Source organism: Lactuca sativa, chromosome 3 (genome assembly GCF_002870075.4).
Source record: "Lactuca sativa cultivar Salinas chromosome 3, Lsat_Salinas_v11, whole genome shotgun sequence".
NCBI classification, from domain to species: domain Eukaryota; kingdom Viridiplantae; phylum Streptophyta; class Magnoliopsida; order Asterales; family Asteraceae; genus Lactuca; species Lactuca sativa.
This window is the reverse complement of record NC_056625.2, coordinates 322345118-322361505: the sequence shown is the minus strand read 5'-3', so window position 1 is coordinate 322361505 and position 16388 is coordinate 322345118. Positions and strand designations below refer to the sequence as shown.

At 36.9% G+C, this 16388-nt stretch overlaps 2 protein-coding genes across 2 annotated transcripts; both read left to right on the top strand.

The window, feature by feature from the left end:
• Window positions 1–521: 521 nt before the first annotated feature.
• LOC128132973 (uncharacterized) lies at window positions 522–1481 on the top strand. Its single transcript, XM_052769995.1, has one exon. The coding sequence runs from the start codon at window positions 522–524 to the stop codon at window positions 1479–1481; it is 960 nt and encodes a 319-aa protein (XP_052625955.1).
• Window positions 1482–4483: 3002 nt separating this feature from the next.
• Window positions 4484–6297, top strand: LOC111909017 (formin-like protein 16). The gene is made up of 2 exons (XM_042900465.2): window positions 4484–4825; window positions 4931–6297. Exon 2 carries the CDS (start codon window positions 4949–4951, stop codon window positions 6038–6040), a length of 1092 nt encoding a protein of 363 aa, XP_042756399.2. The 5' UTR covers window positions 4484–4825; window positions 4931–4948; the 3' UTR covers window positions 6041–6297.
• Window positions 6298–16388: the final 10091 nt, after the last annotated feature.

Here is a 16388-nt window from a genome sequence, read left to right as displayed (position 1 = left end):
ATTGGTAATGTTCATAATTGAAAAAAAACAATTCAAAAATTCGAAAAGAAAATATTAATGTCTAAATGCGAAAATAAACAAACATTCATAAATGATTAATGTTCATATATGAACATCAACATTCATAAACATATTAATGTTCATAGATAAATAGTCAAAATATATCCTTATGGAAGGCTAAATCAATATCTTTTGGGGGAAGACTCACTTTAATCCAATCGGTGCTAGGTAATCTTCCTACTTATTTCTTATCCTTATTTCAAGCTCTTGCATGTGTAATTGAAGAACTAGAAAAGTTACGTCGCACCTTCCTGTGGGGAGGCTGTGAAGACAAAAGGAAAATTCATTGGGTCTCCTGGGACAAGGTCCTGGCTGCCAAAAAGGATGGAGGACTGGGAGTGGGATCCATACAAGCATTAAACATTGGCTTACTTGTGAAATGGTGGTGGAGGTTGAAGAACGAAGCACAATCTCTGTGGGCTAGAGTAATAACAGGTATACACAAATTGGCGAATAAACCGATGGAGTATTTATCTTCAAAAAAATCTGTCGGTGTATGGAATAGTATTTCCAACACCAAAAAATCTCTTGGCAATTTGGGAATTGAGATTCACGATCTGTTTGGTATCAACATCAAGTCAGGGAACAATGCTCTTTTTTGGTACGACCACTGGATAGGTGATAACAGCTTAAAATCAAAATATCCCAATCTATTTGAATTGGAATCACAGAAAAGGTGCAGGGTTGCTGATAGGGTTGGGAGTAGGAATCACAAATGGAAGTGGAAAGTTAGACCTGCTACTAGAGGGCTAGAATCTGAAGTAAATGACCTGAACCGTGATGTCTCTAACGTTCAATTAAAATCTGGGATGGACCAATGGAGGTGTAATCTGTCATCGGACGGTATATTCTCGGTGGCAACTGTCCGACAGCTGGTAGACAAGCTGCATACGGTTTGCTCAGTTGCCCCTGCGATTACATGGAACAAATTTATACCGATTAAGGTTATATGTCTCATGTGGCGAGCTGCGCAGCTACGTATTCCAACTGCCACAGCCTTGGAACGGAGGGGTATTGCTGTCAGCTCAACATTATGTTGTTCATGTATTGGTAGTCCAGAATGTGCTGATCATGTGTTAATCAACTGTCCATTCGCTCACAAGATCAGGTCCTACATTTGGAGTTGGTGTGGGCTTACTAATGTGCAGGATTCTATCAAAACCATTAGTGACCTGATACAATTTGCTAGCAATTGGGGTGAGAACATAAAGAAACGGCAACGATTCATTGTGATTTGCTATGGCATGCTATGTAATTTATGGAGATTTAGAAACAAAAGACTATTTCAAATGGAGGGTATTTCTGTCCATAGGGGTTTGGAATGTATCAAAGTTATGACTTTCTATTGGATTAAACATAGAGGTGATAAGAAAATTTGTAGCTGGGAGGATTGGGCTATATCTTCATTTTATGATTTGTAATCTTGAATTCACTTGTATGTCTCTCTATTTTTGGTCCCTCTTCTAGTTCCTTGCTGGGGGGGTTCCATTTTATATAATATATTTGCCGTTTCCAAAAAAAAAAAAAAACTAACAAAACTTGTAAATATTTTTGTCATTCAAGATAATTAAATTTTTACTTGGTACTTTCAACAAATGCGTGGATTGCTAACAAGAGATTATTTCAGATTAACATTTTGGGTGCTCGAGTCTATCTAAATCAATTTAAATGAGTAACAATAAAGAAACACGGTATCTAGTAACAAAATATCATAACATCAGTTTATGAAATCATACCACTACAAGGCCAATAAAAAGGATAACACATGGAACATTTAGCGGCATATCACATAGATTGGAAACGATAATAATAAATTAATATAATGGGTATGATTAACTCAGACCAAAACATATCCCGAGAGATGATTTTTTCAAAATTTGAAAGTCGGATCCGTCTTAAGGCTACCCGGTATGGGAGGGATTTCACGCGTCTTGGGCTGAGGTGGCACCCTCTCCTACGCGTAAACACCGCCCCCAAAGCCGGTGGGATGCGCGTGACGTGGCTCCGAAGACGCGAGAAGATGACCAATGGAATTGCTTCATGACTCTAACGTTCGGTTTTTTTATAAATGGCTATATGACCGTTTAAATTTTTTTTTTTTTTTTTTTTTTTTTTTTTTTTTTTTTTTTTTTACAATTTAACCACAACCATCTACACCTATAAATTATCTACTATTCTACTTTACAATTTACACATCAAAAAACACTCTCTATATTTTATTACATTCTACAAAAAAAACATCATATCTCATATTTTTTTTTCTCTACATGGATTCAAATCCAAACACTCCAAATGAAAATGTTACCTACATGCAATTGTTAACCTCCTCAATCCAACAACAACCTCTATTCACCACTTCATACCCCCAAAACTTCTACCAACAACAAGCACAACAAATCAACCCCAATTCCAAGCCTTTCAACAACCTTCTCAACAATTTCAACAAACTTCTTTTACACATCAACAATTTCAACCATCTCAATCTCAACCTATAAATCCTGACAATGACGACGACGACGAACGGGTCCAAGAAACACAACAACCAACTCGTCGAAGGCAAAAAAAAAAAAACCAAAGATCCAAGAAAAAAGAACTACCGCATGGAACGAAGAGGAGGAGGAAGCTTTAGCGAAAGCTTGGATTTTCATATCCCAAGACGGGGATGTCGCCAACGCACAATCGGGTCAAAGTTTTTTGTGTCGTATTTTAGATCATTTCTACGCGTTATTAGGAAAGAAAACGGAGCGGACGTACGACTTGATCAACGCAAAATGGCGTGACTTACGAGCGGCTTGCACCAAATTCAATGGCATATTTGACAAGCTTAAAAATATGCATAGAAGTGGTAGCAACGACTTCAACATTTTAGCGATCGCGTCCTACGAATACAAAGTTACCACCAACGGTAAACCGTTCGGCCACCAAAAAGCGTGGGAAGTTTGTCGTAACGGTCCAAAATGGGTTCTGTATCCGGAAATGGCAGATTCGGGATCTACAACCGGTTCCAACAAAAGGGCAAGAACGTCCGAGTCGGACGTGGGTTTTGGACTCGACCTCAACGATGACTTTGACGCCACCGAAGGGTTTTTTAATTTTAATCTAATGTGTGTTTTTTATATTAATTATGGTTTTATTTTGTTTTTTATTTAATAAAAAAATAAAAAAAGGAATATGTGGAGTTGTAACCATTTCCAATGTTTAATGGGTTGGGTGTGAAGCTGACGTGACAAATATGTGGCAGCACTTTTCGGATGGGGTGAGTGACCGCTTCCCATAGCCTAACTTATAGTGATAGTGTCCCATGCACCAAGTTTTTATTTTTCACAATCCTTCTCCTTCATCTTGCACCATAACAGTGGAAATAAAATGAAGTTTGAAGAAAAAATGAATCCTTCTTAATAAATAACACTTGTCATTTTATGGTATTTTTAAAGTAAATATTATCCATTTGTCAATTTTTGGTTTTTTCAATTTTTAATTCATATACTTATATATGTAAAGTATTAAATATCATATATATGATATTAAATTGCAATAAATACGTTTTTTTTTTATTTTTTATTTTAAAGTTGTATATTAAAAAATGTTTTTTGTTTACATTTTAATGTTAAAATTTTTTTTTAAATCAACCCGTGTAACACACGGGTCTGACACCTAGTTACTAATGAAAAAGACGAAATTGTAATTTGATTTTACCTAAGAGCCCAACAGTTGATTTTATTCTAACAATTGACCAACGAAAATACTAATAAATAATAAATTATACGAACTTATATCAATCAGATCAATTTCTATGATCGTTGCCTCTCTTTGTCTATGGCCTCAAGCAATTTGTGAAAGCTAAAAACAATAAAGAAAATACAAAAAATAGAGCTGACGAATCACATGAGGAGAGAGAAGGCGCGATACCCTATCCCCGCACTACCTAAACCACAACAACCTTGATGTTGTGTGTCCGGGTGCGGTTCCCTTCCCCATTCTGCTCCCACCAGCCTAACAAATTCTATCATAACAACATCCTCCGAAACGAAGCATAGACATATACATCACTTTGTCCGGATGAAACAAGAACATGAGTTTATTATGACCGATAAGTGTTTTTTAAACAATGTTGTGTGTTAATTTAAAATCTTTTTAGCATGTATGCCAACAAACCAACTGGATTTTTAGGTTAGAAAGTGAATGTCCGAATACCAACATCCGAACCTAATTAGTCTCAGAATTGCTCTATTCGTTTGTGTTATTGGCAAAAATCCGATCACGTAAAGAAAAATTCACCGATCAAGCTGTATACCATTCTCCCTTGTCCAGATTTAGGAAAAAAGAATCTCTTTTATTTGTTGTGCAGTGGGAATTAAACAAGGAACAATTGACTTTTCTTTATTCCTCCCTCAAAACTATATTATTCACTGCACCTTTACAAAATAAATGACATCTCAACTTCTGCTTTAAAAAGAATTTATTACCATACCAAAAATAAATTAAAACATATGAAAAACGAACTTTAACCAATTTGCTTGTTATTTATGATGTCTGCAGAACAGAAAGAAAGAATTCTTATTCTATTACCTCCAACGGACACCATTTGATGTTGCCTCAAAGCTCACCTCTCATACGTCTTTATGGAATATAACTTTTTTTTTTTTTTTTTTCAGCTGTAAGAATTCACATTTCACAACTCACAATTGCATTGCAGATCTACTGCTGCTCTTTTTTCCTTTGTACGTCAAATATCATGCAATGAGAAACCAATCTTGATGCATTAGTAATGGCTAACTCTCAGAATCTGATTCTTTCCCCTAATTTCACAAGTACCTTCATGTGTTTTTTTTCCCCGAAAGTTTATAAGTATTGTCTCTGCCTCTCATAGATTTCTTCATCGGCTACAATGGCTACCCAGCAAGGAGCTCCATCCCGTCCATGGTTCCGCCTAGCAACCATGGTTCGACCACCACCACCACCAGCAGCTCCACCACAACCTGATCAAGCCCCGCCACCACCACCAAGGCCAGCAGCATTCATGCGACCAGCATTTTCTCAGACATTTCGAGTACCACCAACTGTACCTCCTCCACAAACCACCGCAACCCCACCAGCTGTATCTCCGCCACGACCTGCCGCAACCTTACCAGCTGCTAATGGTGTAGCACCAACATCACCACCACAACCGCCAGCAGGCAGAGCTTCACCACCGCCACCGTCACCTAAGGAGACTTCATCTTCAACCTCTAGCAATTCACCAATGCAACAATCTCGACCTCCCTCACCGGTGACAACTCCCCATGTACCACCGCCTCAGCCATCATATTCACCACCACCCATCCCTCGTTCATCAACCCCAACATACTCCCCACCAAAACCCAGCAAACCACTAGAAAAAAAGTCGCCTCCTTCTCCTCCAAATCCAATCAGCCCTGTTTCTCACCCTCCATCTCCTTTGGCCCTCCCTTCACCACAACTCAAGCCAGAATACGAGCAGAAGACCATGGTCGTACAAGAAACAAAAGAAATCCCTAAAAATCTCGACAAGGGTTTTAATGGCGACATTCGTAGACACTCGGTTAATTGGGGTACTCGTAACCCTAAAAAACCTGAAACTTCTAAGAAGCACTCGCACTCGGATTCTGAGGATGGGGGAATGAGGATTATAACAATTGCAGGTGAAAACAAAGGAGCAATCATGGAGTTGAGCCCTTTTGGCAAAAAGACTCATAGCTTTGGGGACAACCCACACATGAAGAAAGATAGTCCTACTCCTACTTCTACCAAACCAAGTGATGGAGAGAAGTCAGATGGAAAGTCAAAAGCAATCAAGTCAAAATCGCCACTCATGAGTGCAGTCATGAACAGTAACGTACAGGGTGTAAACAACTCGATTCTCTACAATTGCTCCACTTCTCATCATGACCCGGGTGTCCATCTCTCTCTCTCAAGAAAGCCTATGGCTTTTAACTCAAAACTCAAAGATCACATCAACTAGACATGGAGAGAGAAAGGGTATCTACCTCTTGTGTTTCTTTATCATCGTATAGGTATTTCTGCGCGTGAATAATTTGACTAGTCAATGTTCGATCTAGTTATTAGATTATGAAAAAAGGGGCATGGATTCTGATTCTTTTTAGCTCCTGCCCCATCAAGATGACTAATAAGTTCCATGCTCTATATATATCCATATATATATATATTCTATGTGAGCAGATTTGCAACATGAATAATATATTTTGAATTTTTTTTGCAGTTGTAAGCTCTATAATACTATAGCTTTAGAAATTTAAATACTTGTTTAAATGGCTGATATACTCTGCAATACACACTGATTGAAATACACTTAACTTTATTGATTTTGACCAAAATTATCTTTACAACTTGATCTCCCAACACAAATACAATCAAATGACCAAAATTGTCTTTACAACTTGATCTCCCAACACAAATACAATCAAACTATAACGTATTTTGTAGCTACAAGATTAAACTCTCACAAACAATGAAACATTACTCTTTTCATAACTCAAATGGAACAAGAATACATATGTACCTAACAAAAAGAGAGAGTAGAGGGGAGTGTGTGAGAGAATAAGAGAGCCAAACTTCTCTCTCTACACTCTACAGTCTACACAGAAAGGTCTTATACCCCGGGTCAGCAATATGGATCAACCCAAAACCTGCACAACAATGATGAATAGTTTACACGAGCGCCCGATATCCCATCGGTATGCATCATCTACAACTTTAGTCTTCCGACATTAAATTTAAATCCTAACGTAACAATCCAACTTTAAGCACAAGTCTCTTAGCCCAATAGACCACTTTAGGCCAATATGAGAATTTATAACACGACTAAAGATTACCTTCACCAAACTGACAAAGTCACTGTCCTTTTATTTTATATATGTATTTCAGAAATAAGATTGAATTTGACCATTACCATTTCAATATCCCCAAAATTTTACTTTTGAAAACGGGTCTAACAACTTCAAATTTTCATTTAAACTAGTGAAGAGGCCGCGCCGTTGCACAGCTCATTTTATTTATTTATTTATTTTTTTTGGTAATTCACAAAAATAGGACGCTATAATTGTTTGATTCCTAAAATACGATGCTTAAAAAAGAAATAAAGTTGAAGTACATTAGCAATTTATGTTAGGTGCGGACAAATAAAAGTACAATACCACATCCCATACTTTATCGAGTAAAAATTAAACACCCTACATACTAAAATATGAATTTGAAAAGAATCATAGTTTCAACATCCATTTCTTATCTGTAGACAACTACATGTAACATTTAAAGTCATCTTCCTACATTACCTAATGTTCACTAAAAACTTGAGCAGAAAACTCAGTTACATAACAATAGGTTACCTCAAGATCTAACACTCTTAAATAGAATCTATGCATACCGAGATGTTTATACAACAATAGATGGTAATTCGTAGCCTCTGATTTAGCCTTGTCAATGGTGTCACCAATCTCTATATCTAAGGAGCCTTGCTCACTTCGTTACTTGTAAGTATTAAACTCCTATTATATCCCTCAATTAATGAATCAATCTAATCACCCTTCTGCTAAAACGTATGCAAGAAAAAAATCAGAGACTATCCAGCTTTCTTTGAGAAAGTTTGAGAGATTGAAGAGCTGACGGATTTTTGATACTCTTTTGGGACCTGTCATTCCTCGCTTCTCAACATCAGTGAGTTCGGCCAGGTGATTGTCACCCTTTTTTCACAATGACTAAATTCAAAACAGAAACATCTTGGCTCACAATGCACCCATGGATAGATTTCCTCCTGAGTTCACCACTACGACTTCCATATCCTCTGAAGCAAACAGTGCCTACAAGAGGTAAAAGAGCCATTTACTTATTATCAAAAACCAAATAACCAAAGTATATAAAGTTAAAGACTTTAAGATGAGCCTACCTCGGACAAGTAAATAACAGAAGTAAACAAAATAGAAGGTGCAACTCACATCACTATAGCAAGAACATACTCAAACATCATTTCAACCAACTCTAAAATATGTCAAAAATAAATAATTAAGCAATAAAATAAAGTATTTTCAGAAAATTATAACGGAATTACCCTGTGATTTTTCAGCTTCAGCCCCATATCCAATGATTCCTCCTGATTAATTTTTATGTGTGAATTTATAGAACCAATGTCAACCTACCACAATAATAAATATAAAACATGTCTAATTTGATAAGAAATAAAAATCTGTTGAAAAGAAGGGGTAACACCATATATGGGGCCTACGGATCCGTCATACAAATTTGCTGAAAACCCACCATAAACATTTTGAGGACTAATATTGTCACATTTTTCTGTTCTTTTTGAGGCTTTACGAGTACTATTTCCAGAAATTGAGATGTATATGTATATCAAAAGAGTATTTAGTGTTAATTTTAACTTTTGAAACATGTTTCGATTTAGGATATTAAACAAATATAGTTTAAACAATACTAATATCATCTACCTTATATTTTTATTTTCTTTGACAACTTTAAAGCACTTCATCTTTCTGCAAAATGAACAAATCCAGAGTCCGTTAAGGAGTTCCATTTGAAGATTAAGCTAATAGATGGCGGATGCAAGAAAAGGTCACAAAACAAAAAAAATGGAACATATTTAGTTTAAATAAAGATGTGCTTCGCAACCAAAATGACATTTGTTGAATAGTTGTCAATTTACCATGGCTAATCCATGTATACCCATCTTAAATAAATAAATAAAAAAAAAAAACTGGAATACCCTCATAAGCATAAAAGATTTTTATTACATGTTTTGTAGCTTGTATGATTACTTTCATTCCCATTTCATGCCATCTCAAAAAACAAAAGAAGTATAATCTAAAAATGTACCAATTCTAACATCCTATATTCATTCCGTTTCACTGCAGCATATGGGTTTTTATTTCCAATCAACAATCTATAGATATGAAGTTTGAATGCACACACTAACACGCAGTAATAACCACTAATAAATTAGGGATAAAGAAAAGAAAACACACCAGAAATCAAGAATCCAAAATCAACATATCATAATCCAAACAACTTGACTTTGCCTTTAGATGTATTCCTGTGTTTAAGAGAGATAAAATCGAAACCATACAAATCATTACATTTGATCATAAAAATGAAAGGTTAATAGGCAATTTCACTACTTATAGATACCATAATTATCAATTCATCTTTATGAAAAGTATTCATATATTAATATACTTTGAATATAGCTTCTCAGCTGCAACTCCCATGACAAGCCACATAATCCCATGCTGCTCTATAGTCTGCACAATACCTGTTTCAACATTATCAACTTCTATCCACACCTTACTGCCTCCACATACACAGATACCAAACTCCAAATTGCTAAAATTTCTTCCATTAATGTGAATAAGTTACAAGATATCTTTAACTTTCATCCAATATGATAAAGATGAAGAAAACTAAGAAGGAGAAAGAGTAAGAAACAATACCCCAGCTTCATCATGAATGAAATGATACTAATTTAGGATTTCGTGTATCTTTTGCTTTTCAAGCTCTCCCCAAGCCTTAACCACATGTTCTTTTAGTTTGTTGCTGCCATAGAACGTGTCATCCATTGTGAACATATAACGGAAATATACATTATGAACATTAGAAACAATCCGAATTGTGAAATCGTAACATAAACATAGGCTGATTCGCAACCTTCAAATTAAAATTAACTGACAAATTCATATCGCAGCAGCAACAGCAGTATGAGAATTGATTTGACTTACCGGGTGTGATTAATGGAGCAGGCTAATGAATATGAGGGAGACAAATATTCATTCCTTACCTTTAGTATTTTGGTTCGTCTTTCACCTCACCTCTCAATTTCTGGGAACGGTGGGTCGCCAACGAAGCAAATCCAAATCGAGACATAGAGTGAGGATTACTCGTGATATTTGAATGTCAAATTCCAATAAGTCAAACGAATTTGCAGTCAAACGGTAGGTGAGGAAGCAGTCGGAGGTGAGAGAAATTTTTTCACCGGAAACAATCTAAACGAGAATCGAAGATCTCGTCGATAGTAAAGCAACGGTAAAAAGACAGATGAAAACGGACGTCAGATGAAGAAGTTATGATTTTCTAACGGAGTTTTCCTGTCCCGAAAAACTAAAAATAATATAATAAAAGTTAAAGTCAAAATTGGCTTACGGAGTCTAAACGAGAGTTGTAGAGCATAATCTCACCTATGCGTGGGTATAAAGAACGTGTATGCGAAAGATATGAATTTCTGAAGTTCAGGGCACGGACTTACGCCTGTGTCAGAGCTCACGACGTGAGCATAGTGTTCACAGCGTGAGCAGGTGATGGACATCTTCCAGGGCAAATGGCCATGACGAATGCAGTGACCTATCGAGCTCACGATGTGAGCATTAGTGGCTCACGGCGTGAGCATAGGATTTCAGCCTCCTATAAATAGAAGTCGAGTCTAGCCGTTTATGGTTGCCAAATGTCTTTCCTCTCACTCCGTATTTCCTCGATTTACGTGCAAGTTATACCCCCGAAGCCCCGGTATCATCCCGGGACCCGAAGCGAGTCCCGAAGCGAGTCCCGAAGCCCCGAAGATCCCGAGAAGAAAAGAGTTTCCAAGCCGAAGCTCTGCCTGCGAGAAGCCCGGTGTACGAAGGTATCCCATATTCATCGAAGAGTTACTGCTTTTAGAGCCGTAGTGCTGTCCGATAATCATCTTATCAAGTGAGTGCATAGTCCCTTTCATATACACGATTTTAATAAAAGTATTGATGAATGTATTAGATATATGATATAACTAAGTGTGTAGTTGCGTTCTGATAATACACATATATGAATTATACTCTATGAAATACGTGTTATGTGATTATATACTATTTGTTATGTGGTATGAGTATTGAATGAATATGTTATACAGGTTTTAAGCTGTATATAAACAAGTATATTTTATCTACAAAGATGTTGGGTAGAACATGGGTAGATAGTAATGTGTGATGAAATAAAAATGATGAGAGGCCTCGATCTGATTGTGATCTAGTCGTCCAGCAGAATATGGATGACAACCACGAACTTTTCTAGACAATTCAGTGGAACGCTGGCAGACTCATAACCTGGAGGTTGGTTTCATACCGTAGACCAATATAAGTAAGAATGATTAGGTCATAGTAGACAAACCTAAAGTCAAGGGTGAGCGCCTCTTTTCAAAATACATTCCAATCGATTGTGGATTCCAAAATCGAAAATAGAAAAGAGAATAGGGCTCCGATTGGAAAAAAGATATTGTGAGAGACGGAGGTAAATTTGTAGAAGAAACACTGATTACAAAGAAAAAAAGGCAGATGAAAGCACCAGAAGGCAGTGGAATAAGGACATAGAAATATCCAGAAACAAAAAGCGGTGGTCGGTCGGTGGTTGGTCGGTGGTTACTGTTCTTAAGGGAATAAGAAATTAATATATAGATAATTACTAATGTTAAACATACTCAACGATTTTTGCAATTATATATATATATATATATATATATATATATATATATATATATATATATATATATATATATATATATATATATATATTCCTGTTCTTGAGAGGATGTTTTTATAACTATCACAACTCCCTTCATGACTTTATCTCGCATAAAATGTACATCAAGTTTAATATATTTTGTTCTTTCATGAAACACAGAATTTAACGGAAATTGTATAGCAAAATTGTTGTTACACAAAATATCAACCAACAATTGACATTTTATGTCCCTTAGTGCAATCGACCACTCTGGACCAACCTCATCATTTATAACACAACAAAAGATTATCTGCACGAAACTCGACCAAGATAATATCCATTTGTTTTATATATGCATTTCAAAAACAAGATTGAATTGACTGTTAGAAATTGCGTAGGGTTTATAGTAGAGATCTGGATACCCCTTAGTGTTGGATTAGGTGTCTAAGCCTATAACTATAATTGGTATGTACTTGTATTGATAGCAGCATAGTCCTTTTGGGTTGCCCTTAAACCTAGCAACCGGACAAGGGAATTATGAGAGGAGAGATATTGATTTATTATAAGATTAATAAATTAATATAAATGATTTATTAATATATTAACGGATTAATATATTGATTAGAAATCATAATGTTTAATTGATATTTAGCCAGAAATTAATTAGAATTAATTTTCCGGTTAAAAGTATTAATTATAAGCTGCAGGGACTAGTTTGCAATTATCAGATAGTTGAGTGGAAGGCTCCAGAACCTCCTTGGAAGGAGGTGGATGAAATCTATAGGGGAAACCCTAAGGATTTCATCCAAGGGGCTTTGGATAAGGCTTTTGGATTAGCTTAGGCCCCAAGCAAAGGAGTATTAGGGTTTTCCCAAAACCCTAGATCCCTCAGCTATATAAGGAGCCTCCCAGCTCCTAAAATCGGCCACTCCTACCTTGGAAGAAACCCTAGGCCAACTTTTGCATACCCTACCCTCTCTCTCCCTCAAGTTTCCTTCTTGCTAGTTCTTGGGTGTGATTCCATTAGAGGCATTACATTTGTGGTGCTAGGCTTCCAAGAAGATCAAGTTCAAGAGGATTATCAATTGTTTACTGTAACAATTGAAAGGTATGTAACTCTTAAACCCTAGTCAATCAATTTCGAAAATAGCCTCTCTCCTCTAGGGTTCTTCTTTGCAATTAAAAGTTATATGTTCAATAGTTAAAACATAGATCTAAAGTAGGTTGCATGTGAACTTAGGAATTGTTTTCTAGTTTATTTGTTTTACCTAAAACCCATCAGTGGTATCAGAGACATTGTTGTTTTAAATTGAATTGTTGTAATTTTCGATTTCAAGGGTTTTTGGATCAAAGGGGTTTTGAAAAAAAAACCTAGCCTCCATGAACCCTAATCGAAATTAGGGTTAGGGTTTTGGAAACCCTAGCCTCCTCCTTTGATTTTCAAAATATGCTAGAAGAATTAGGGTTTCTTTGTTTTGGATAATAGTTGCCTTAATGGATAATTGAGAAAAATAAGGAAATTATCCTATCCCCATATTTTCGAAATCTAGAAGGGATATGGATTAGGATTAAATTAATTGTTTAATTTAATTAGATAATCCTTACAAGATTTAATTAATTAATTAAAAGTTAATTAATAGATAAATATTAAATCTAGTTATTTGGTTTATTTAAAATATAAAATTAATATCTTAATTTTCGAAATTTATATATAAACACTAAAGTTTTAAAAGTTTAAAACACACCTTATATATATTATAATTAAAAGTTAAATATTATATATGTATAAGACTATGGTTAATCAAATCGCTAGTATGCCTCATTCACGAAGCTAATCTATAAGGGGGGAGGGGGTATAAGGAAACTGCCTATAAAATGTTAGTTGAATGAGTGTCCACTCTCACCCACCGCTTCCTTGATTAGTGGAGGGTCGTTAGCAGAACGGATTTGATAGGACAACTACATCTCATTAAAAGTATAATGTTATTAAAGAAAGTACTAGAACATTATTTTACAAAACTCCCAACTCTAGTTACTTTAGGAAAAATGTGAAAAGTATGCTAATCCATGAAATTGCACATTATGCTTTATTGGTCGTTAGTGGAGCGTGTGTGGATTACCAGGACACTAATAGGCACTAATAAAGAGTAGTAATGGGTATCTCATAATTATCATGTTGATGGAGCATGTGTGGTTTACCAACACATCAATAGTTAATGATAAAGACAATGAGATTACCAAACACATTTGCATGGTTATTCACATCTAATTTGTGATCCTCGGTATCCCATTCACAAATATAAGAGCATAATCCAAGATTAAAACATGCCATTGAATAGTCTCAATGTATCTCAAAAGGAATTAGGAATTTCACTTCGTTTATTTTGTCTAATGGTGGAATTGATGAATCGTCATTCACCTACCTTTATGAGATTTAAACTTGGATCTCGGCATCCCATTTCTAAGTTGTAAATCGTCATAGTTGGATCCTAACCTTGATATGATATCTTTGGGATATTATATTGAGGTGTCTTGAAATCTAACTATAACTATCTTTCTTTTCGGATGACTACTCCTGGAAACACGTCTGCTTCATCCTCCAGCCACAACTTCCCTTTACTCAACATTTGCTCCAAAGTCGTTATGGATGGCTCTAACTATAACGATTGGATGCGTAACATCAAGATGGCGCTTCGATTCGAGGACAAAGAATATGTCCTTAAAAAGGAGCTCAAAGAACTTGATGAGTCCAAAGCCACTCCCGGAGAGTATACTGCCTACAAGAAGCACTATGATGATGCTACCAAAGTGGCATGCATCATGGTCGCAACCATGTCCCCAAAACTGCACAGGTACTATGAGGACTACTGGCCTTTTGAGATGAACAAGGACCTTATGGAAAAGTACCATAAGTGAGCTCGTCAAGAAAAGTTTGAAGTCGTCAAGTCACTCATGGCTTGCTAGATGAAAGAAGGGGAGTCGGTTGTATCTCATGTGCAAAGAATGCAACGCTACATAGAGCGTTTGGTCAAGCTCAACATTCATTTTGATGAGGAATTGGCCATTGACATGGTCTTGAACTCGTTGCCTGATTGTTATGGTCAGTTTATCTTAACTTACCATTTGAACAACATTGAGTAGATATTGGCCCAATTGCAAAACTTGTTGCAGACTGCTAAAGCAGGGATGAAGGGTAAAAGTATAGCCTCCACTCCTGCAAGTGCTCCTGTTCTAGCTATTGGACAGGGAAAGGGGAAAAAGAGGAAAGGTCCTCCTAAGCAAAAATGGAAAGAAAAGGTCCAAGTCGGGTCATCTAGCGGTGGCCCAAAGGCTAAGCCCAATGCTCCCATTCCCCATGTTTTTGATCCAAAGGAAGATGTTTGCCTTTATTGCAATCAAAAGGGGCATTGGAAGAGAACATGTAACATCCCAAAATTTAAGCCCAAAAATTTCATTTTTGATTAATTAATTCATAAAACATTCATTAGAAATATTGTATAAACACGTCATCTCAAAATCAAGTATCATGTCTGAAACCCACAACCAAGAATAAATGACATATCAGAGTACAATCCTAGAAAACACTGTACGGAAATCATATGTGAATGTGTATGATGCCATGCTACGCCGCCGGCTCCTTCCCCTTGGATGAAGAGGTACCTGAAACCAAAACTGAAACCGTAAGCACAAAGCTTAGTGAGTTCCCCCATCATACCACATACCATACAATACCATCGATATCTTTCAACCGGTAACCCTCATCGGTATCCTTCAACCGGTAACCCTCATCGGTATCTTTCAACCGGTAATTATCATCGGTATCTTTCAACCGGTAGCTGGGGACTATTCCACCCCCTACTACTAGCATACAATAGCAAGATATAAGCACGCATTCAGACATATCCTGGTACTAACCTACCCCTTGGTCCTACGGACCACTATCAGGAAATCTATCCCTATAATGCAAGATATCATACAGATATAGCACATAACCAAACGCATACCAAACCAAGATAGATTATCACAAAGACAATTATCTTCTAAATACTCCTCAATGGTGAGCCGGCATTGTGACCTTAGACCCACCCCTACTGGAAGGTAACTCACGTTGTATCCGCTGAACTGTGCGAGAATCCTCTGACTGCTGCCGTGGCTGAATCCGGAAGTCCTCCGGCTAAAATTCCCACAAAACACTTAGTCAGAAACTGACATCTACCCTTAGGGTAAAATGACCATTTTACCCATTGACCAAGTCAAAGTCAAAGTCAAATTCCAGTTGACCTGACTCGCCGAGTTGACTCATCAACTCGCCGAGTCCCTATCCTTTCATCAGACCTCATACCCGTCTCTACTCGTCGAGTTAGGCGATGAATCGACGAGTTTTCCTTATAAATGAACACCGACTGAATCCACAACCGACTCACCGAGTTGTATGAACAACTCGTCGAGTTCATCATCGACTGATATTCATGTCCTGACTTGACTCAACGAGTTGTATGAACAACTCGTCGAGTTACCCTTCATCCTATGAACGCGTTCTGTCCTCGACTCGCCGAGCTAATGAACAACTCGCCGAGTTCCATGAAGATTGCTTGGACTCGCCGAGTCCGTTCATGCACTCGCCGAGTACCATGAAATCCCATAATACTTTGCTTAGTCCAGAACGTTGGGTCACTCCCCGGGACTCCCTAAAACCCTTCCACACTCAACTGGTCCTTACGACCTTCACTGATATGGGACCAAAACTCTTGGACTCGCCGAGTCTAACATATTTCCTACTAAGAACCTTGATTTCTGATGTACAACACTTAACAAAATGGTAG

Coding starts and splice junctions, on each gene's coding strand:
- LOC128132973 (XM_052769995.1), top strand. CDS start 522: ATGGAGTATTTATCTTCAAAAAAATCTGTCGGTGTATGGAATAGTATT.
- LOC111909017 (XM_042900465.2), top strand. CDS start 4,949: ATGGCTACCCAGCAAGGAGCTCCATCCCGTCCATGGTTCCGCCTAGCA.